This window comes from Perissodus microlepis, chromosome 20 (genome assembly GCF_051167445.1).
Source record: "Perissodus microlepis isolate ML-2025 ecotype Zambia chromosome 20, ASM5116744v1, whole genome shotgun sequence".
NCBI classification, from domain to species: domain Eukaryota; kingdom Metazoa; phylum Chordata; class Actinopteri; order Cichliformes; family Cichlidae; genus Perissodus; species Perissodus microlepis.
This window is the reverse complement of record NC_140480.1, coordinates 22,431,694-22,453,123: the sequence shown is the minus strand read 5'-3', so window position 1 is coordinate 22,453,123 and position 21,430 is coordinate 22,431,694. Positions and strand designations below refer to the sequence as shown.

At 39.2% G+C, this 21,430-nt stretch overlaps 2 protein-coding genes across 5 annotated transcripts in view; both read right to left on the bottom strand.

The window, feature by feature from the left end:
- The window catches only part of abhd6b (abhydrolase domain containing 6, acylglycerol lipase b), an 8,026-nt gene extending 2,116 nt beyond the window's left edge, over nt 1-5,910 (bottom strand). The window contains exons 1-5 of one of the 2 annotated variants that reach the window (XM_084916082.1): nt 5,852-5,910; nt 3,321-3,452; nt 1,769-1,925; nt 1,269-1,382; nt 1,046-1,178 (exon numbers count right to left, since the gene is read on the bottom strand). In XM_084916082.1, the coding sequence (XP_084772208.1) occupies nt 1,046-1,178; nt 1,269-1,382; nt 1,769-1,925; nt 3,321-3,445 (529 nt within the window). In that variant the 5' untranslated portion in view covers nt 3,446-3,452; nt 5,852-5,910. Of the gene's footprint in view, nt 1-1,045; nt 1,179-1,268; nt 1,383-1,768; nt 1,926-3,320; nt 3,453-3,664; nt 4,063-5,851 lie in introns of those variants that run through there. The other variant, XM_084916081.1, reaches the window with a different exon arrangement.
- Nucleotides 5,911-11,300: 5,390 nt separating this feature from the next.
- Nucleotides 11,301-19,090, bottom strand: slmapb (sarcolemma associated protein b). 3 transcript variants are annotated; one of them, XM_084916985.1, is made up of 10 exons: nt 18,885-19,085; nt 18,518-18,577; nt 16,550-16,678; nt 16,351-16,425; nt 15,949-16,251; nt 15,358-15,628; nt 15,020-15,191; nt 13,318-13,452; nt 12,390-12,477; nt 11,301-11,990 (listed from the first exon to the last, which is right to left on the bottom strand). In XM_084916985.1, exons 2-9 carry the CDS (start codon nt 18,567-18,569, stop codon nt 12,394-12,396), a joined length of 1,221 nt encoding a protein of 406 aa, XP_084773111.1. In that variant the 5' UTR covers nt 18,570-18,577; nt 18,885-19,085; the 3' UTR covers nt 11,301-11,990; nt 12,390-12,393. The 3 variants fall into 3 exon arrangements, with proteins under 3 accessions (XP_084773111.1, XP_084773114.1, XP_084773112.1); XM_084916988.1 differs by lacking the exon at nt 18,518-18,577 and having other exon boundaries at nt 18,885-19,090; XM_084916986.1 differs by lacking the exon at nt 12,390-12,477 and having other exon boundaries at nt 18,885-19,088.
- Between the last annotated feature and the right edge of the window lie 2,340 nt (nt 19,091-21,430).

Below are 21,430 nucleotides of genomic sequence, written 5' to 3'. Positions count from 1 at the left end.
GCCCATATGCTGCACTTGGCCAACCAGTTGAGCAGCATTTCTCAGTGGCACTACTGGTTAGCGTGATCCACAATATCCCCCCCCCCCCCCACACACACACACACACACACACACACACACACACACACACACACACACACACACACACACATTCCTCCTTAGGATAAACGGAAAAAACCACCATAAAAGAAACACTTTGTACATTTTAAATAGTCTTCCTCATGTAAATACACTGACGTTGTCAATATCTTGGTTTTTCATACATTGCATTGTTCATATTCGGCTGAACAGTGAAATTTGTTTAATAAATAAACTTACATTAAAGTTCATACTCACTTGTGTTGAGTAATTGTGAAAACAGCATTAAGTTAAATCCGCATATATCTGGCATGTCTTGATGTGTCTTTATGATGTTGAATTATGTTAATTTTATTAGCCAACTTGTCAAACTTTTAAAATATAGTATGGTATTACACTACCCCTATTTTGAACAAGAAAAGGAATAAAACGAACTGTATTTTGTTAACCCACTGATTCTAAAAACTTCGGATTTTCTGTTTATACGTCTTATACATCTTAGGACCCTACTCTATTTCCATTTGATCACAGAGGTGAAGTCCTTAGTTGGAGCTCTTCCTACATCTAACTTCTTTTTCTGTTTTTTTTTGGTAAGTTCCTTCATTTCTTTCTATCTGTCTATTAAGAAATGTGAGTGCCTGTTTAAAGTTAAAATATTCACTCTTTCCTGCATCCAGCCTCTCTTTGGACAAAGCACAAAGGGCTTATTGATGATGGTTTACACAGGAACACACACAGGTGTGTTTCCATGACTTCAGAGGACAGTGTACTGACTTTCATTTCCTAAAGAATTACCACAACTCCAAGCACTGATTGCCTAAACAAGTCTTCCCTCTAAAACGTACTCCCTTTTTCTCACCATATTAGAACTGAACCCCACAAAGTGACCTTGACAGCAGACGGATTTCATCACAGCATAGTACGATTGGGCTCACACATACACAGACACACAAACACACTAACTGACCGTCTGGACAGATGAGAGTCATGCTACAGATTTCTGAGGGATAGCAGGCTGCGTAAACCCCGGCTACATTTCCCCCCATGCCGGTTCCAACCAGATGGAACTGTTTCCTGTTTAAGCGGATGGTTTCCACAAACTGAGAAGAACAAAAACAGAGTTTTACTGGAATGATTTAGGCACCTGACAAATACACCAACATATTTTAAAAACTATGTATTGGGTGTACCTGATGGATTCTTTTGACCTGCCCCTGAATGGAATAATCATCTATGTTGGTGCGTGTTGTCCCCTCATGGCCAGGCATGTCCACACACAAAATGTGCAGATGTTTTGGCAGATACTGGAGCAGCAGAAGACAAAAAAGAACGCTTAATGTCATTAATATGATAAATGCATTCAAGCCAAGAAAGGGTGTTTTAAGAAGAATTTCATGCACAGCACAATATGTATTTATGAAATCATTTCTAATTAATGTTTAAATTGAAATTTAACAAATTTCCCACGTGTGGGACTAATAAAGGTTATCTTATCTTATCTTAAATAAATTCCAGTCTTTCTCTTGGATCATGTGACTGATGGAGCATAACTCCACTGGTTAGATGTCTGACTAAAAGCATACATTCAGCATTTCTTTGACAAAAAGTTTGAGTGTTAGCTAGTTTTAAGCTGAGTGTTAGCCCCATGAGCTATTGGGAAGTAAAATGCGATGTCTAGTGTCAGCCAAACCTTGACAACAGTGAGCCATGTGTCTTTGTGAGCAGAGAAGCCATGCAGCATTAAGATCGAAGGTCTCATTCCAGGCTTTCCTCTGTAGGAGTAACAAAAGCGATAACCACCACAATCCGCATAGCCCACCTGCAGGCCCAGAGTCCTCCTCCAGTACCTGAAGACAAGCAGGTACCATATCTGAGCTACAAAGACTTACATGCAAATTCAAATCTGGGCTTTCTTTGCTGAAATGCTTTAAAGGATTAATGATGAGGCAGATTCTTTTTCTTGGACAGCAACTAAGACACAAGAAATATCATTAAACAAAGTATGCTAGGTAACTAATGCCACAGTTTTCAACAATGTCATTGATAAATGAATATAATCCTTAGAGCACCTTTCCAAATTAGAAATCACAAAGCGCATGACAAGAAAGGGCAAAGAAAATCCAGGTACAGTATACAATATGTACATACACCACTTTGTTAGGCACACTTGTATAACTGCTTATTAACACAAATATCTAATCAGCCATCACAGGGTGAGATGCGAAAGCTCAAACCGTACATCAGAATGGAGCAGAGTGGTGATTAAGTGACTTTGAGAGAATGGTCAGAAAGAGAAACTATCCAATGAGCAGCATTTGTCTGGGTGGAAATGTCCTGTTGATGCCAGAGGAGAATGGCCAGACAGCTTTGAAGTAATAGGAAGGCAACCCCCCCCCCCCCCCCCCCCCTAAAATAACCACTTGTTTCAACCAGAGTATCTTTGAACATTCAGCAGGCCAAACCTTGAGGCAAATGGACTACAGCAGCAGAAGATCCCATTGAGTGCCATTTCTGTCAGCTAAGGACAGAAAAATCACACAAGCTCACCAAAACTGGACAATAGAAAATTGCCCACTTTGATGAGTCTCCATTTCTGATGTGACATTCAGAGTGTATGGTCAGAATTTGGCATAAACAAGATGAAAGCGTGGATCCATCCTGCCTTGTACTAATAGTTCAGGCTGCTAGTTGTGCAGTGGTGTGGGGAATATTTTCTTGGCACACTTGGTACCAGTTGAGCATTGTTCAAAATATTGCTACCTATCTGAGTATTGTTGCCATGACTATCCCTTTATGGCCACAGTGTACTCATCTTCTTATAGCTTCAATATAATGCACCATGTCACTGAGCTCGAATCAGGCTCCAATTACAGTGAGTTCACTGTACTCAAATAACTCAGTCCCCACATCCCAATCCAATAGAGCCCCAGTGAGTGGGGTAATGGACCAAAATCTTTCAAGGATGTTTCCAGCATCATGTTAAATCTATGCCACAAAGAATCAAGGCAGTTCTAAGGGCAAAAAGGGGGTCCAGCCCAGTACTAGCAAGGTGTACCTAACAAAGTGGCTGTTGAGTGTAAATCAGAGATTCAATCAGATAGAAACATCATTAATGTGATTAAACCTCATCCTGGATTAAGTTGTCATTCCAAACCAAACATTCTGACTGACACATAAAAATATATCATAGAATAGTATAAAATATAAATTGAAGTACAGCACAAGAAAGCCATCTACATTACCAGTAATACACTTTAATTAATGCAGAGGGCCAGAGAAGAAAGGAAGCCAAAAAGGCCAGGATGGGAATAGCCAGTGTTCCTCCAGCAATAATACACAGGTTCACCACATCCAGATCAGCTGCCATGGCTCAACTGAAAATAAATGAACACAAACTCACGCATCCTTCTGGGGAGAAATCTGTTAGATAAATTCCACATAATTTCCATATTTAGTTAAGACTATAAATAAAGGGGTGTCTTTAGGATGTGCATGTGCACAAAATAACATGATACAAGCTGTAAAATAACTAAAGCGCGCTTCTATAACAAAACACACATGCTAAAAAAAAACTGTAAAAACTTACCTTTGAGATGATTTTCCCCTCCTTCTTTGTTCTACCTCAGGCGGGAGCATCAAAAGTGATTTTGTTAAATAGCTGCACAGCATGCACACTCTACAACATTTATTTCTGCTATTTTCATGTGCAGAAAGTATCAGTGGTTAACTAATATTTCTAAAATGAAAAGCGCCTGTTGCAGAGGGCAGTTATTCGTTTCAGATTATGCCTGCTCTGGATAAACTCATTGATTCTCATCGTCGGGGTAAAATAGGCCACTCCATCATTGGGTCGATCATTTAAAGTGAACACACAGGCCAAGCTTTGTGCAGACAAGATAAATTGGGGTTCTGAATCAGACTTTAAATACTGAAAAAATTATATTTTAGTGTGTATGACAGACCTGTCTTACTTCCATCTGGGACGAATCCCAGAAATAAATGTGCACTTTCATAAAAGGTGCCTCGTTTGGTCAGATGCAGTGGCACTCACTATTTTTTACTGACACGGTTAGTCTGAGAGTGAAGGCTGAGGAAGGCTGGTCCAAACAGCCACATCAAATTACAAGCTGAAGCTTATGGCTAAAACTGACCACTGGGTGTCATTATAGAGGCAGACTGTTTCCTGCAGTGTGTGGTAAAGTTTCAAGGGTCCTTTGCACAGATCACTGGGCGTCGTGAGGACCTAACTTTAAGATGTCGTCACTTCCAGTTCAGTGGGGAGAGAGGCTTTTAGGGAATTGGATACAGATTTATTTTGCAGATGTGAGCGACAGAATATTACATCTTTGCAGACATGCTGCCCTACTGCATTGATGTTGACTCATCAGACATTTCTATATTTATTTTTCTATATTTATCCAATGCATAGAGATGTGCCTTAAATATATACAGATAAAACATGAAGCAGAAAAATAAATCATAACCCTAAAAATTAAAACTACATTTTCCAAATATTTTCAACTAGATTAAATCTGCTCAACTAATAAAAGCAATAACTTTGCAAAGTAACACTGGGTGTGATTCTGATTTAGAATTAATCAGCAGTGTTTTTCTGTTTATCACCTTGTGTGCATCAGTTCAATCAGAGTCTAAAGGTCTGTAAAGCACACAGTACTGACAACTGTTAAATAAACAGCTGATAACTGCTGTTGGGAAAGTGACGTTCAGCTTCTGAGATCTGCTAAAAACGCCAGAGCTGGTCATTATGCTGTGATTTTAGTAAACTGGTTTAATCATTGTGGTTATTCACAAACTATGTCAAAATTTAAACTGAACCCAATACAAAACAAGGATTACAGAGTAAAAAGGCTGAAGTTCACAGCTGCCACTCTGCTGCATCTCTGGTCCACTACAGATGACCTACATGCAAAGTAGAGCGGAACAAATGGACACGGCAATGCCGCAGAGGGGCTCGCCTTGCATGGGAATGATTCTCATATTCGAGTGTATATAGGACGGAGGGGATGCTCCCAGTCTACATCACGTTAGCCGTCGTATTATGTCCTGAGAGGAATACTTGGTGGAGCAAAGCTGGCAGAACAAAAAAAAAGAGAAGCAATGTAGCGACACAAAAACATGTCACGATGACACATTCACACAGGTCAGCTGTTTTGCTGGGAGCAACGACCTCATTGTGAAATTTTAAATTTGCCAATAGAATCGTGTTGAGAAACACTCAGCCTCATCCTTTACAGAGTAACTGTGAGTGTTTGGGTTGCTTTAAGGGAGTAACTGCAGTGAGTGTTTGTCTCCCAGCAGAAAGACAACCACACAGGCATGGATCGATTAGTGAAGGAGCTTAAAAGACCAAGAATCCCTTCATTAGAGCCTCAGTTCAGAAGTGATCAGTAACATTGCTTCATGGAAAATAAACAACTACTAGAAATCGTAAAGTTATTCATTGCAAGAAAATAACTAATGGGGTTGTCTGACTATTTTAGAAGAGTATCTTTTGCGTACATTTTCTGCTTGTATGGTTTTGTGTCACGCTTCCATGATACAATTCAATAAAGTTGGAGGGAAAAAAAAAGAAGAAAAAGTCCAAATCGAAGCAGCAGAGACTGCAAGGTCTGTACTCTGATGCTGAGGGTCCATCTGGTCACAATTTCTGGAACAGTTTGTTTGTGGTGGCAACCTTGTTTAACCCTGATGTGCTCCAACTTTGCATTCTAGGATGTGGAGGAATTAAACTCAAGAGAATCAATGGTCTCACCTGGACTAGCATCACACCTTCATTTGAGCCTTCTGTGTTTATCCTTTCTACGATAGACACATCTGACTAAAGAGCAGAGTGAAGGTTCTCCCGCGGTTTTTATACATGCACTTTGGCTTACATTTTCCCCTCCCTCTTTCAAAGGAAATGAAACTGATGAGAAATACAACAAGTTCCCCCACTGTGCAGCTGATTCATATCAGAGCAAACTGACTATATGTTTGGAAATGCCCTTAGCCGTAAAGGATTAACCCTTTAAATACAGTTTATGACACAACCTGTGTTGCAGCTATGTAGTGCTCAGTTGAAGCAGAGATAATCCTGTTGACATCACCAGGTATATTTTGTCAAAAAGTGGCGAATAAGCTGAAACTCTTATTTAAAAGAAAAAAACAAACAAAAACAAAAATGTTTTTCAGAAAAAGAAGTGAAAAAAGTGAAATCTATTAGCTCTGGGAGAATCAGGCATAGTTTGTCCTGTTTTCCAGGATTGTCTAATCCATTTAATCCTATGATCATGACAGCCTATACAATGCAGGACTAGTCTCTAAATGAGATGACCTATGTACAAGGATTTTTGTCTTAATTCCCACATTGATACCAGCTTTTGCTTTGCTAGTTGAAAAACAGGATGACGTTCAAGCTGATCAGTCTCGTCTGCCACTCTACGCCTCTATGCAAATAGAAGGTAAATTGCAGGCTGATGCCTGTCTACATGTTGACTTTACAACAGCGCATGCTTTTCAGGTGATACACACCTTTTACCTAACAAAACATTACTCTCAGTATTAACCATTTTCTTTAAATGTCAACTGCAACACAGTGTGATAGAAAAGGGAGGGAAAACAGCAGATATGAGACCAAACTTAACCCTTTCTGGATGACAGGAGCGATATCAATATTCTAAAATGCTACAGAGAAGATATGACCTCCGGCAATTTGTCTACATGAAGACAATGGATGAATGAATGGATGGATGAAGATAATGGTTATTTAGGAGAAACAGAAGCCACCCTCTACTGTCTTCAGAATGAATTCCCTGTTGCATAGATTCAACAAGGTTCTGAAAATATTAGTCAGAGATTATGGTCCCTATTTGAGTACAAAATTGAGTACAGTGAACTCTATGGGCAGAAATCTGTGCCATCAGAAACTGAATTTGAATAAGTTAAATTTGAATTTGAATTGCTCAGATTGAATCTGAATTGTAACTTGAATAAATGCTTTTGAAAACTGAATTTGAATTAGTCTAATTTGAAATTGAATTTATGGTTTGAAAATGATCATCACTAAATTGAAATTGAATTTTATATTTTGAAAATGAATTGATTTGCTTTGAAACTGCATTTTATCCTTTAAAAATTCAGCTCTCGAATAATTTCAGTTTCACTTCTCACCATTCAGTTTCAGTTCTACAATTCAATTTCAGTTCCAAAATTCAGTTTTTTGGAACTTACATCCGGTTCCGGTTCAAGCGCAGATTAATAGAACTACGTTTTACTAGCGGACCGAAAGTGTTACCGACGGGAATCTACAGCATCTTGAGCTAAATTAAGACTTCTGAAGTCATTCGTCATGTCGAATGACCAGCGGATGAACTCTCAGGTTGGTAATAAATGTATTACATGTATAAGAACAAGCGTCATGTTAACAAATGATAGCCGTAAGGTAACTTTTATGCTTATTGTAGCTGCTAGCTAAAAACGCTAATTTAGCGTAGTTTGCCCTGAATTCAGCTTTGACAAACAAATATGATCGACTGTTTCTAGTATAATTCCAAAGTTGTCATCTTGTACCCTCTCAGAGCTCTGTATGCTTGCAGAGACCCCTACAGTAGGGAAACATGCAAAACGGTGTCCAAACCTTTGTATTTTAGCTTTATTTATGTCTTACACAGCATCCCAACTCTTTAGCTAACTTAATAACTTTAGCTAAAGTGAATCGTTAGTCTAATTCATTAGTGCAGCATTACTGGATCGCCTCTGTTTGAAGTGATATAATATGATATACAACTATCACTGTGTTTAACTACCATAATAATTCTTAGGGTACTGAGTGCATGCTTAATTAGATTTTTTTTTTTTTAAAAAACATACTGCTCCATTACTATGTTTGACAGGCTGAAGTTGTTGGGTCACCTCCTAAATCGACCATCTTTTACAGGTGTTTTGTGCCAGAAATGGAGTGTCCACTGAAGACTGAAGATACTGAATCTCTACGCCTTGCCATTGATCCCTCTTGTGCCTTCATCTAGACAAGAGACAAACTTAACCACTCTCATATGCTCTGTACCTACATCACCTTCCCTGTCGTAGCTTGGCTCATCTGAGGGTGAAATTATAAGAATGTGTTATTTTGCAAAGTGCTCTCTAGGGTTCCTAAATAAAATATGGCATTGAGGTCACTTCTTTTGAATTAATCCCTTCTTCTGAAATATAAGAACCTCTCCTGGTTTTAATGGCACTTTGGATTTCCTTACTTTCTGTTCCACTCCCAACCCCAAATAGATGCTGACAAGCTGCCACAGTAACATGGAAGAGGGAAAGAAGTTGGAAAGGACTACTACAAATAAACCTAATGCCTAACAATGTAAAATAAGAACAATAATAATAATAATAAAGATAAGATGAAGTAACAAGTTTTTAGTTTTTTGTTTATTCCAAATGATCATCCAGATGTCTGTGACATGTGATGACAAACACCATAATGGAAGGCCTTAGTCATCACATGCTTAAACTCATATATTTTTGCATATGCTGAACAGGCAGTCAGACATGCTGTAACTGTGGGGTAGAAAACAGCATGAACACCATACGGCAGGGGTCTCAAACTCCAGTCCTCGAGGGCATGGAAAAGTTGCATGACACTGACCCTTGAGGACTGGAGTTTGAGACCCCTGTCATATGGAATATGACAGGTGTGGTTGAACTGCATGAAGACTGAAGTTTCTCTTCTCTTCTGGCTGGACAGGAATGTGGCCTTGTCCTGTGAGCCACTGTAAGGATGTACTTAGAGTAGAACTGGACTGTCACCGGCCTCAGGCTCTTCGCCCTTTTCAAAGACAAAGCAGTTATTTAGATAAAATTTTAGATATTGTTTACCTGTAAATGCACAAAGTAAATTTAGAAATGTAATTATTGTCAAGAGTGAACAAGGACTGATAGTGTAATCTACAGCTGTGGCCAAACGTTTAGAGAATGAGAAGTGTTGTTTGCTTATTTACAAAGTTTGCTGTTTCAGTGATAGTTGTATATCATATTATATCACTTCAAACAGAGGCGATCCAGTAATGCTGCACTAATGAATTAGACTAACGATTCACTTTAGCTAAAGTTATTAAGTTAGCTAAAGAGTTGGGATGCTGTGTAAGACATAAATAAAGCTAAAATACAAAGGTTTGGACACCGTTTTGCATGTTTCCCTACTGTAGGGGTCTCTGCAAGCATACAGAGCTCTGAGAGGGTACAAGATGACAACTTTGGAATTATACTAGAAACAGTCGATCATATTTGTTTGTCAAAGCTGAATTCAGGGCAAACTACGCTAAATTAGCGTTTTTAGCTAGCAGCTACAATAAGCATAAAAGTTACTGTACGGCTATCATTTGTTAACATGATGCTTGTTCTTATACATGTAATACATTTATTACCAACCTGAGAGTTCATCCGCTGGTCATTCGACATGACGAATGACTTCAGAAGTCTTAATTTAGCTCAAGATGCTGTAGATTCCCGTCGGTAACACTTTCGGTCCGCTAGTAAAACGTAGTTCTATTAATCTGCGCTTGAACCGGAACCGGATGTAAGTTCCAAAAACCTGAATTTTGGAACTGAAATTGAATTGTAGAACTGAAATTGAATTGTAGAACTGAAACTGAATGGTGAGAAGTGAAACTGAAATTATTCGAGAGCTGAATTTTTAAAGGATAAAATGCAGTTTCAAAGCAAATCAATTCATTTTCAAAATATAAAATTCAATTTCAATTTAGTGATGATCATTTTCAAACCATAAATTCAATTTCAAATTAGACTAATTCAAATTCAGTTTTCAAAAGCATTTATTCAAGTTACAATTCAGATTCAATCTGAGCAATTCAAATTCAAATTTAACTTATTCAAATTCAGTTTCTGATGGCACAGATTTCTGCCCATAGAACTCATCGCAATGTTCAAGAAACAAGTTTGACATGATCTGAGCTTTGTGACATGGCATGTTACCTTGCTACAGGCAACCATCAGAAGATGGGTACAGTGTGGTAATAAAGTGGTGGCCAACAACAATATTCAGGTAGGCTGTGTAGTTTAAATAATGAGCTATTAGACCACTACCACCAATCTCAACTACTTGTACAAGACACGGTGGATCGATGCTTTCATCTCTGTCCATCCATCCATTCACGTTAGTTATACCAATTCTGACCTCATGTCTGAATAGACTTCTTCCAATTTTCTTCTGTTCAGTTTTGATGGACCCATGTGAATTGAGAGATTAGAGGATGCTTTAGATGTTAACGGTGCTGGAGCGGTTTAAATCATAAATATACAACAGACTCCAATTTGTAATAACAAACACACACCCATTAGTTCAACTGCAGGAATGATCAGGATGACCTCAAATTCACTGTTTCTTAATAGTAGTATTTCCTCTTTTTCAAAGTTTGATATGGGTAATTGTGGCTCAAGAGTTGGGAGTTTGCCTTGTAATCGGAAGGTTGCCGGTTCGAGCCCTGGCTTGGACAGTCTCGGTCGTTGTATCCTTGGGCAAGACACTTCGCCCGTTGCCTACTGGTGGTGGTCAGAGGGCCCGGTGGCGCCAGTGTCCGGCAGCCTCGCCTCTGTCAGTGCGCCCCAGGGTGGCTGTGGCTACAATGTAGCTTGCCATCACCAGTGTGTAAATGTAAAGTGCTTTGGGGTCCTTAGGGACTAGTAAAGCACTATACAAATACAGGCCATTTACCTTTTTTTTTTTTTTTTTTACCATGTTGTGTATTCAAAGATGTTCTTCTGCATACCTTAGATGTAACAGCTGGTTGCCCTCTTACCCTCTGATTTCAACAAGGCATTTCCTCTGCAGCTCATTTTGTGCCCATTCATATGCTTGGTTTGAAATTGAGCGTGTAATCTTAACTATGCCTACTTGCCTAAACACACTGAGTTGCTGCCACATGATTGGCTAATGATATAACTGTGTTAGCGAGCAGGTGAACAGGTGTGCCTAATGAAATTACTCTATGTGTTTAATTATACATTTTAGGTTTCCCCATGCATGTAATAATTTTAGCAACCCTGCCCCTTAAGTTAATTTAGCATTCATGATCATAAAACTGAAATGAAAAGTTAAACAAAACAAACAAACAAAAACAGAAAAAAGCAAAGCAGAAACTAAATACAGATAAGTACAACTGCAGTCTAGACAACGGCCACATAAATGAAGAAAATGGATCTAAATGTATGTTTCTGCAATTTTCTTTAATGGTTCTCTGTTGAGAAAAAACAAACAAGATAAACTCCTGCTCAGCTCAATACTGTCTGAAACGCTATCTATTTTCACATAGATAACAGTTACACCAACAGATCTCTTTGCAGTTCCCATCACTAATGCAGTTACCCATCTATGGCTTTCATTACACACTCCATTAGGGGGTGTTATTGTGACAATCTCCATTATTATGACAATTACATAGAAGTGCTACATTTAGAGCTCGAGTGATCCACCTAAAACATTATCATAAATACTAATAATTAGTTGAGTTTGTGGCATATTTATTTATTTTTTACATTCATCCATATTCCCAATCAAAATTGTAAACTTGACTAGACTTCCTGTAAATAACGGACGTACAAACTTACTTTGCACACAAAAATCACATTCTTTTATTAACTTCTCTGCCATCTAAAATAGAGCATCTTAAAAATGAAACAGTTAAATATGAGCCCTCCGAGTTAATAGTGCAGATATGATAAGGAGGGCAAGTTCTGACACCTGAAGACAAATATGGATTTCCTTGTGTGTGTGCGTGGGTGGGTGGGTGGGTGCGTGTGTATGCATGAATGAGTCGCCCTCAGGTCCTGAAGAGCACGGCAGCAGTCACAGCTGTCAGAGCCACAGCAACCACAGGCCCCCAGATCATCCACAGTTTCTGGAATAAGTGGCAACACAGAAATAGAAAGTTGAGCAACAGCGAATAAACATGCACCCATTTTGGATCACCAAAGCTTTGACAGAGGGAGCCACTGAGATCAAGGCAGTGCACAAATACAAACAGCGCTTGCAGATAAAGATAAGCATTATCAAACACCAACTGTGAGAAACAGTTGTTAAGCATTAGCCATCCAGGCAGGACAAACAGATGTCAGATGTTGGAGCTGTATGATTAGAGAGGTTAGATTTCTGAAGAATTTTTTTTTTCCCCTGGGGGATTTTCCCCCGAGGAAGGCATTCTCGGGAATGAGGAAAACCTGATTAAATCATGCAATGGTCTAAGAGACATTGATGAGGATGAAAAGATGTAGGCCAACTTGACAGGAGTAATGTGTACCTTGCTACCACAATGCGCCGAAGCACCAATACAGCAAAGCCAGGATAAGGCCGATGACTATGGCTTGAACAGGCAGCAATAGGGATGTCTACAGAAGGGAAGGGATATTATAGTAATCAACTGCAATGGGACATACTTTGGTTGGTTTATTATTAGATCCCTCAGTCAGTTCTCTACGCCTGTAACTAGTATTTATACAAATCTCAGTCACACACGGCTGTCAGTGTGTCATTGTTAGTTCACACATACAGATACAAAGGAGCTGGACCTTTATGGCCTCATAAATCCGTAGTTGTGTGTCCGGGGGTGTGTTGTGTTTAGTACAGAGTTGACATCCTACATATCAGTGTTACTATACACGGTCATGTTTATCTCCTGTTGTACAGCATAGTTTGCTGAGTTTTTTTTCCCACCTTTTTGTATTTGCTGAAGATGTTTTAAGCTGTCAGGTATGCCTGGCATTTAAGTCCATTATCTGAAATGGAAGTGATACAGTTGCATGGTGCTCTCACCTCAGCTTAGCTACCAAATAGCAGCCGTCTGGCACAGCTTTTTGAATCCATATGTGTGAATGGCCCATAAAAGCAACACTAATAGACACTGGATGACTAGAGGGGAGCATATGTGCTAAAATAAAAAAAGAGATAATAATTGTGAATCTTACAATAAGATTCATCTTTTATATCTGGAGATGCTGCGCAAACAGATGCTGAACAAAAGGGGAACATTGGAAATGAAACCCATGCCCCCCCAAAACAGAAACTGCTAAAGAAGTTATTGCCTCTGAAAATAAAAGTGCAGATGATTGTTTCCACACTCAATATATTATTTTTTAAACCTGTTATATATCATTATACACGATGCCATTCATATATTAGGGTAAAATGCCTTCCTGTTTTTGCTGTGCGTTTGATAGATCAGTACTCACCTTTGTCCCTTTTCCTTGCAGTTCCTCCATGTTGGCTCTGCATGCCTCGAGTTCATCTGTAACCAATTGTTTTTCCTGCTCAACCTTCTCATATTTTTCCTTGAGGTCTGACAGCTCCGTCCTAGCCTCCTCGTACTGCACGAAGCAAATTAAACATTTAATTCAAATATACACTCTCATCAGTTTAGGTTAATTTAAAGTTTTTAGTTTGATGGTATTGTGTAATGCTTTTGAGGAACAGTTTCTGTTTATTGCCATTTACAAGATAAACCAGTCTTTCCTGCAGTGCTTAACTGCTGAATTTTCTATACATGAGCTAATTAGGGTGAGGTGCAGTCCATATAAGGGACAACATTATTCCCTCCTTCCCCCCCTCATTCATTCATTGACGCCAACATAGTCTCAAAATAGAAAGCTCTAAATTCTCAGCAATGATCACTCAGAGACACTTTTAGTCATGAGAGAATGTGAGTTTTCTAAAATAGTGCAGTTGTCCTCATCATCCCATCATCAGGTATTTCTGCGCAATCTTAGATGATGAGAAGAAATACAATAAAGTACCTTGAGTAGACGACTTTGAGAACAGCTGCCCGTCTCATACAGCTGTAAATGTCCTGAATGGCAACAATTTGCAGTACTTCTTTTGTAAATTGGTTGTTAACAGCAAATTTCTTTAAATTATGTTACATGAGATTAAATAAAATGAATGCATTAAAAGGTTTCTTCAAGACACTTCAGTCTTAGTTTGCTCAAAGTTATTTGAGCTCCACGTTGATTTTACTGTCCTGCATTAATAATTTGAGTAAAAACCACAGATTCTTGTAACTCTGTTGGATATTGCTACTGCTAATAATGCCAAAAACAAATCAAGTGATTTTAATTTGCTCACTTTAAATCACACAAAACTGAGAAGCGCATCATATCAGAGCACCAATTACACATACATGTTCTTGAGTCTTGATTTTTAGTCAAATGGCAGTTTGACCATGAAACTGAAGCAACAACATAAAAAGTTTTGACTAATGTGTTATCATAGCCAGGATGTGTTCATATTTAAACTTAAATCACTGAAAAAAATGGGAGAACTGGGAATTTTCCAGAAATGATGACTTTACATGACCTAAAAAAGTTAAATGTAAATCTAAAATGTAATAAGTAATATTGCTAAAGTTATATTCCACTATCCTGATAATACGTTGTCCTTGTATTTCTAATTCACCTAGGCTTTGTGGTGACTTGCCATTCAATGTAATAAGAGTGTAATTTGACTTTCTTTCAAAACCTCCCCTTTCCCACAGTGTCCCAAAGTAATTTCATAAATACTGCAAAAGCTTGTCAGCATTGGCCCTCTAAAGCAGCACAGTCAGCAGCACACTGGCAGCAGCTACAGTCTTCCAATAGCCTCTAAACTGGATCAGTTCTGCCACAGATATACATTCAGAACCACTACCATTTAGCTAGAAAAACTAAAATGCAAAAATTCAAGTGAAAACTAAACAGGACTGAAGTCCAAATCAAATTTGGACAGCATTAATGAGTAAAACACATGTGTGCTTATAAGGCCTGTCAGTTGCAGGACTGTATTAAAAGCCATCCAGGTCAGAGAGGGTTCACTTTTCACATTTGAGATAGAAGTATTCATCTGCATGACACCCACTAAGATGACCCCTAAGGTTGATGTCTCAACTTTTGAGGGGCGTACCTCTTTTTGCAGAGCCTTGCTGCGGCTGTCTGCCTCATCCAGTTGGGTTTGCAGTGTGGTGCTATCCTGCTGGTGCTGGAGCTGCAGGGCTACCTGGCTCTTTTCCATCTCCTGCCAGGTCTGCTCAAGGGATCCAAGGCTATTTTTCAGCTCAGTGTTCTGGGCACGCAAACTACCAGAAGCAAAACAAAACTGAGTTCAATATGTAAAAGATGAGAGAAAAAAATTATGTAGTATCATGTAAATCAAAACACGTGGGTGCTGATTAAAACAGATGAGACAGAGGGAGCACGAAGGTGGGGGTAAGAGCTCCCAGTAATGTAGATCAGTGCACCGACCTGGCAAGGTCCTTCTCCAGCTGCTGCTGTTTCTGCAGGGTTGCCTCCTTCTCAGTGCGCAGTGCTGCACATTCACTTTGCAGGTTGCTTTTGTCTTTCTGGTGAATCTTCAGGAGTTCCTCGTTCTCAGCCCTGAGGGAAGCACATTCACTCTGCAGACTGCTTTTTTCCTTCTGGTGCTTATTCACGATATCCTGTTTCTCAGATCGAAGAACAGAACATTCTTTGTGAAGGCCATTACACTCCACCTGCATGGACTGAAGTTCACTAGCTGTAAAAAGAAACGAACAAGGTTTATGTAACAATGCTGTTTTTTAACAGATTGTATGTCCTTGATTTGCCTACAGATAAAGCAATAACTATCAAAAAACATGTTTTTAATTATACTTTGATTCACCAGTGTACAAGTATGAAGAGAAGTCTGCTTGTTAGAAACAAAATACATAGAGAGCGAGTAGGCCTCATGTCTTGGACAAGGAATGGTAATATTATTTGATTTATTAATACACAGTTCATTTCCATGTAAGAATTATTTTCAGTGCAAATGCTCCATTTCATGCGTTTATAACTACCAGGGGCACCGTGTAGTACCTTGTATTTCTGCAGTTTTCTGCCACTGCTTGCTCTGCTGCTGAAGGTCACGCTGCAGGTTGTCAATCTCACGCTCGTACTTGTTGGCCGTTTGACGCCATTTGTCCAGATCATTGGAGACAGTCGCCAGGTTAGACTGGACGGCAGCAACGTCACGGTCCCGCTCGGCAGCTGCTGCCTCCAGGGCACGTTTCAGCGACTTCACTTCATCACGTGCGCTTTGTAGCTCATCGTGTGAGCTGGAGGAGACGTCTATCTGCTCTCTGAGAACAGCCATCTCATCATGGAGCTGCCGCAGCTGGCCTGTCCAAACCGGAGTCAGTGTTTGAATTAGAGACAGTGTCAATTTAAAAAAAAAAGATTAATATTATGCATATGCTTCCAATCCACAGATAGATGTACCTTCAAGAAGTTTTATCTGTTTGGCAGAATCATCAGCTTGTTTTTTCTTCTCCTTTGTCTCTTCCTTCAGGATACCTACACAGCATTTAATTGTACCAGTCATGTCATTTATTTGGTGTTGGGTGCATGCACACATGTGTGAATGCAATAGAAAATGGAGTGGATGGTCCTATTTAACATTGGAGATGTGGCGTGTCACCTTGTAGCTCCATGCATTTATGTTTCTCTGTGTTAGCTAGATCCTTGGCCTCTCGAAGTTCATCAGTCAAGCGCTGAATGATTTTTTCAGAGTCACCAGAGGAGCCCATGTTTGCCTTGGTCAGATCATCTAATGAAGAAGAAAAAAAATGGTGATCCCAGTTAGAAGAATCATGAGCTTAACATGGACAGGCTCCATACATTTGCCATAAAACTACAAAAATAATGAAATGTTTGACAGTTTTACTTTTACTGCAGTCCCAAATATTTAACCAGGACTGACATACTAGATGATTTCCCAAGATATTCAAAATGGGCCTATTACATAAAATAATTGCTAACCCAGAAATAGAAACAAGTGTCTTATCTACACTTTTTTCATTCCAAATTATCCATTACCCCAGCCACATATGAGTCTGTAGCGATTCTACATTACTCATTAATAGTACCTAAACAATGCACAAAGGGAATAGGCTTGCCAGCGTTGTCAAGGGTCTGTTGTGTTTCCTGGAGGTGGAAACAGGCTCCACAAATACTTGTGCTTTGCAAATGCCTAGTGAATATCTCGAGCCCCTAATCTACCACAGCTAGGAAAAGAGATGACCTCATCCCAGAACGAACATTTGGCAGGGGACAGGTCAAGCATGTGCACCATAAATGGAGACGCACCAGAACCTGAACTGCCCTGAAATCCAATATTTATTGTGAAAACTGTGTCTACATCCATCAAACATGGCTACATAATCACACGAAAATCCACATGATTGTAAAAATGTTAGCAGGCGGTATTGATAAGTGTCCCTAAAATGAAGCGGTGTGAAACAAAGGCTGAGAGCTGGTGACACCCTCTGACTCGAGCACATGACCACCCCGCTGTGTGCCAGACAAAGCATGGGGGGACAGTGTGATTGTGTGTTCCTTCATATGCGAGTGAGTGGGCACCCTGTGAGTATGCAATCTGTATTCACTTTGTGTGAAAGATGAATGCCCTACAAAGACAGCACAGGGAATAAAGGGTATTTCAAATGAGGGTGCAACATGTTATCTTTAGCGAGATTAGTTATTACGGCAAAAATGTCTTAGTGTCACAGAATGACACCTGACAGCATAGTAATGGAATTAGTCTGTGTGTAAAAATACCTTGCAGACTAGTTGGGAATATTGAGCATCACACTGCCTCAAGTGACGACAGGAAAGAAAAAAAAATGTAGGAGAAAGTCTTTTTTTAGCTCCGGTGCTGAAGGCTAGACCCATTGTGGCCCATCTTCGCCTGCTGTCTGTTTCCTTCTCATTGAATGTGACAGCATTCTTTAACTGAATCAGGGGGTTAGCACCACTCGCACGGAAAGTCTACAGTATTCCTTTTAAACTGCTGATCATAAAGGGAGATTATTTTATAGCTAACACATATTCTTTATGCAGCTGAATCTCAAATATCTTCATCTCTCTGAATTACTGAGATACACTATTGTTGTGAGGACACTGTTTGCTTTGTGCTCCCTATATATTGTGCAGTGAAGCATTACAAATTCATTCATCATGCAAAATTGATTCAGTCACCAACGTGCTTGCACTTTTTCCTATGAATGTCCCCGTCGATTTTCATATTCGCTATATTGCGCCATCATTGCGCTGTCCTTTGCATTCTATTCTTATTAGTCACCCTAAATGTCATAGCTAACACACATCAGTCAGCTGACATGCCCTCTGTGCAAAGAGACTCCATCTTCTAATAAGCTGTTGACACAGGAGACACTAGCCTCTAAAACAAGGCCATCTACAGCACCGTAAGCTCTAAAAGCCATCCAGCTGTCCTTACAGGGCCAGACACTCATTTTAAGTGTGACTCAGGGTTTTCCACCCCCCTTTCCACACTCAGTTAGCGAGATGTGCTGTGTCAGGTAGGAGCCATTAGAGGAGCAAAACAATGCAAAGTCATTCACTTCAAATCAGTGGTGTCTATATTTACCTTTAATCACAGATACGTTATTCAAGGGATCACTCAGCTCTTTCTCATCCATTTTCTTATCTATAACAACATAACAAAACAAAAAAAAAAACAAGACATATCACATGCACAGATAAAGAAAGAAAGCTTTACATGAAATTAATATTGCTTAAAAAGACCCCAAACAGACCTGGCAAAGTCTTTTGTTCTTTTTCTCACTGTTAGATTTGAGATGTTTTTAAATGTAAACACAAAAATGTTTGAACACACAAATACTACTGGAAGAGACAGGTGCAGAGAGCTGCTAGGGAAGAAGGATTTTAGGAGTATGTTACAGTAAAATAATTAATGAAGGGGTTAAGAATAAAATTTAACAGGAAAATATTACCTTAGATTATCCAGGAGCTGCGGTAATCAGTGTGCCGAGGCTACAGCAGTCCCTGACATGAAGAACTCTTCTCCAACTATGAGGTTTGTTCAGATGCGAAACGGACCAGTCCAAACTTGAGGGGGGTGGACAGTGATGACAGACACTTTGTACCAGACCTTCCTGCTATTGGTGGGCTGAAGCCAGTGAGGGGGAAAAAATTAAACAGGGTAAAGTAAACAGTAAAGTAGCTTAAATATGATCCTAATGCTACACTAGAGACGCGTCAGATGGGCGTCCTTAAAAATTTGATCCCCCCCTCTTTTGTGGCTCAGGTCCTCAGCCCCTCCACACTGGGTCATGTATCCGAGTAGGGCATCTCGGAAGCTGCAGCTGCATACTGACACAGAGAGGTTTTGTTCAGGGGGCTGAGCTGCTCTCTGGCTGGTTGGTACTGATGTAAAAACCTACAGGATGGCAGTGAATAGGGACTGCCAGCGTAGGAGTGTGTTTCTTGCATGTGTTGCATTTACTTCCTCTCTTGTTTTGTCCTGTATTTCACTGGGTTTTCACTTTACACCAATTACTGGCTTTTAGGGTTAGATATACACCGGACTCTAAAGGTGTAGTTTTACATGTATAATCTTTAGGGATAATTTATGTATCTTATAGGGATTTCTTACTTTATTGGACTGTGTGTTAGCCTCTTCAGTAGGCTTTAAAATTATGGTGAGAGAGGTAAAAACAATCAAAACAATCCCAAGACAGAAATAGGAGGGGTTACAGTGGGAGGTATAAGAGGGTGAAGGGTGTTTGTTTCCATTTAAACATAAAGTAACACAGACAGGGTATGAAGACCTTATTTGACTAATCTTTCACACATCAGCTCATCTTCTTCTTTGAGGCCGTACAAACCTTGTTCCAGTAATAACATAATGCAACAGGTTTCCAAGATCAATGCAAGCTTAATGTTTTACTGAGAATTAGTTAGCAAATGCAACACCAACTTAATCCATTTATGCAGGAAAAGGCGAAATATGTTTTTGACTAGGGTAGATTTGTTATCCCTTGGCCATGCTGATAACTAACAGTTGTAGGTCTCATTTTGGTCCTTATCATCTTTCTAATAGCGTCACTTCCCATCTTGAGAAACTAACAAATGACCCAAAAGAATTTGCTAGAAATGTTGTCATTATCTTAGTTCAATGTCTCAACTTCAACCAGCATGTCAAACATTAAGTTCAGACTTGCGGTGTAAAGATTAGAATTTTTTTCATTGTTTTATCCAGTGGGTTTCAGTTTTCAGGAAGAAAATACCTTGTTGATGTCAGAAGAAAAACCCAGTTGGTCTGAGCTGATGGGAAGGCAACAGTAAGTCTAATAAACACTCATTGGAATCAAGGTATGTAGAAGAGAATCTGTGAATGTAAGATGTCAAACCTTGAAGCAAATGGGTTATAGCAGCAGAAGACCACACTGGGCGCCACTCCTGTCAGCTAAGAACAAGAAACTAAGGATACAATTTGCACATAGTCACCACTGCCTGGCCTGATGAGTCTCAATTTCTGCAGCAACATTTGTATGGTAGGTATTCTATTACTAAAAAAGCAACAATGTAATAATACCTTGTATCAATGGTTCAGGTTGTTGTTGGTGTACTGGTGTGGGGAATATTTTTGGCACACTTTAGGACCTTAGTAGCACTAAACATCATTTAAATGGCTTAGTTTACCTGAGTATTGTTCCATCCCTTTATGACCACAGTTTACCTATCTTCTTATAGGTACTTCCACCAACACAACACACCATTTCACAAAACTCAGATCATGTCAAACTTGTTTCTTGACCATGACAAAGAGTTCACTGTATCATGGCCTCCACAGTCACCAGAACTCAAGCCAATGGAGCACCTTTGAGATGGGGTGTAAAAGGAGATTCATGTTATGGATGTGCAGTAATGGTGTGATGCTATCATGTAAATATGGTCTAAAATCTCTGAGGAATTTTTAAGAACATTGAGGGTTTTCTGAAGACAAAAGGAAGTCCAACCAAGGACTAGCAAGGTGTACCTAGTAATGGCTGTGAGTGTACTTTGTAATGTTTTAATGCTGCTATTGTTTGTACATTTTTTGAAGCAACTTTTAATTCTGGTTACTACAAAAATTACAATTAAGCAAGTTATAATTATTACTATTGTTATAATAATATTAAAAAAAATAAACACAAATTCTGCAGTCAAATAGTGAATGAACAGGAACCTCTCTTGTTTATCTATAGCTTAATTACTTGATACAGTATGAATGGGTCGGTTTGGAGTCTTTACCAGCTGATTCTGGCCTGCAAGCATCATGTTTGACACCCCTGGTTTAGATGTAACTAATCGCCTTCAGTTACATATATATATATATATATATATATATATATATATATACTGTAGATTACTATATATGTGCAACAGTGAGGTTTATATTTATTAGGTATGTGTGTTTTTGAAGGGATGCCAACTGCTATCATTTTTCTGTAAAGCAAATTTACCTGTGGGTATAAATTAAGTTACCTTACCTTAC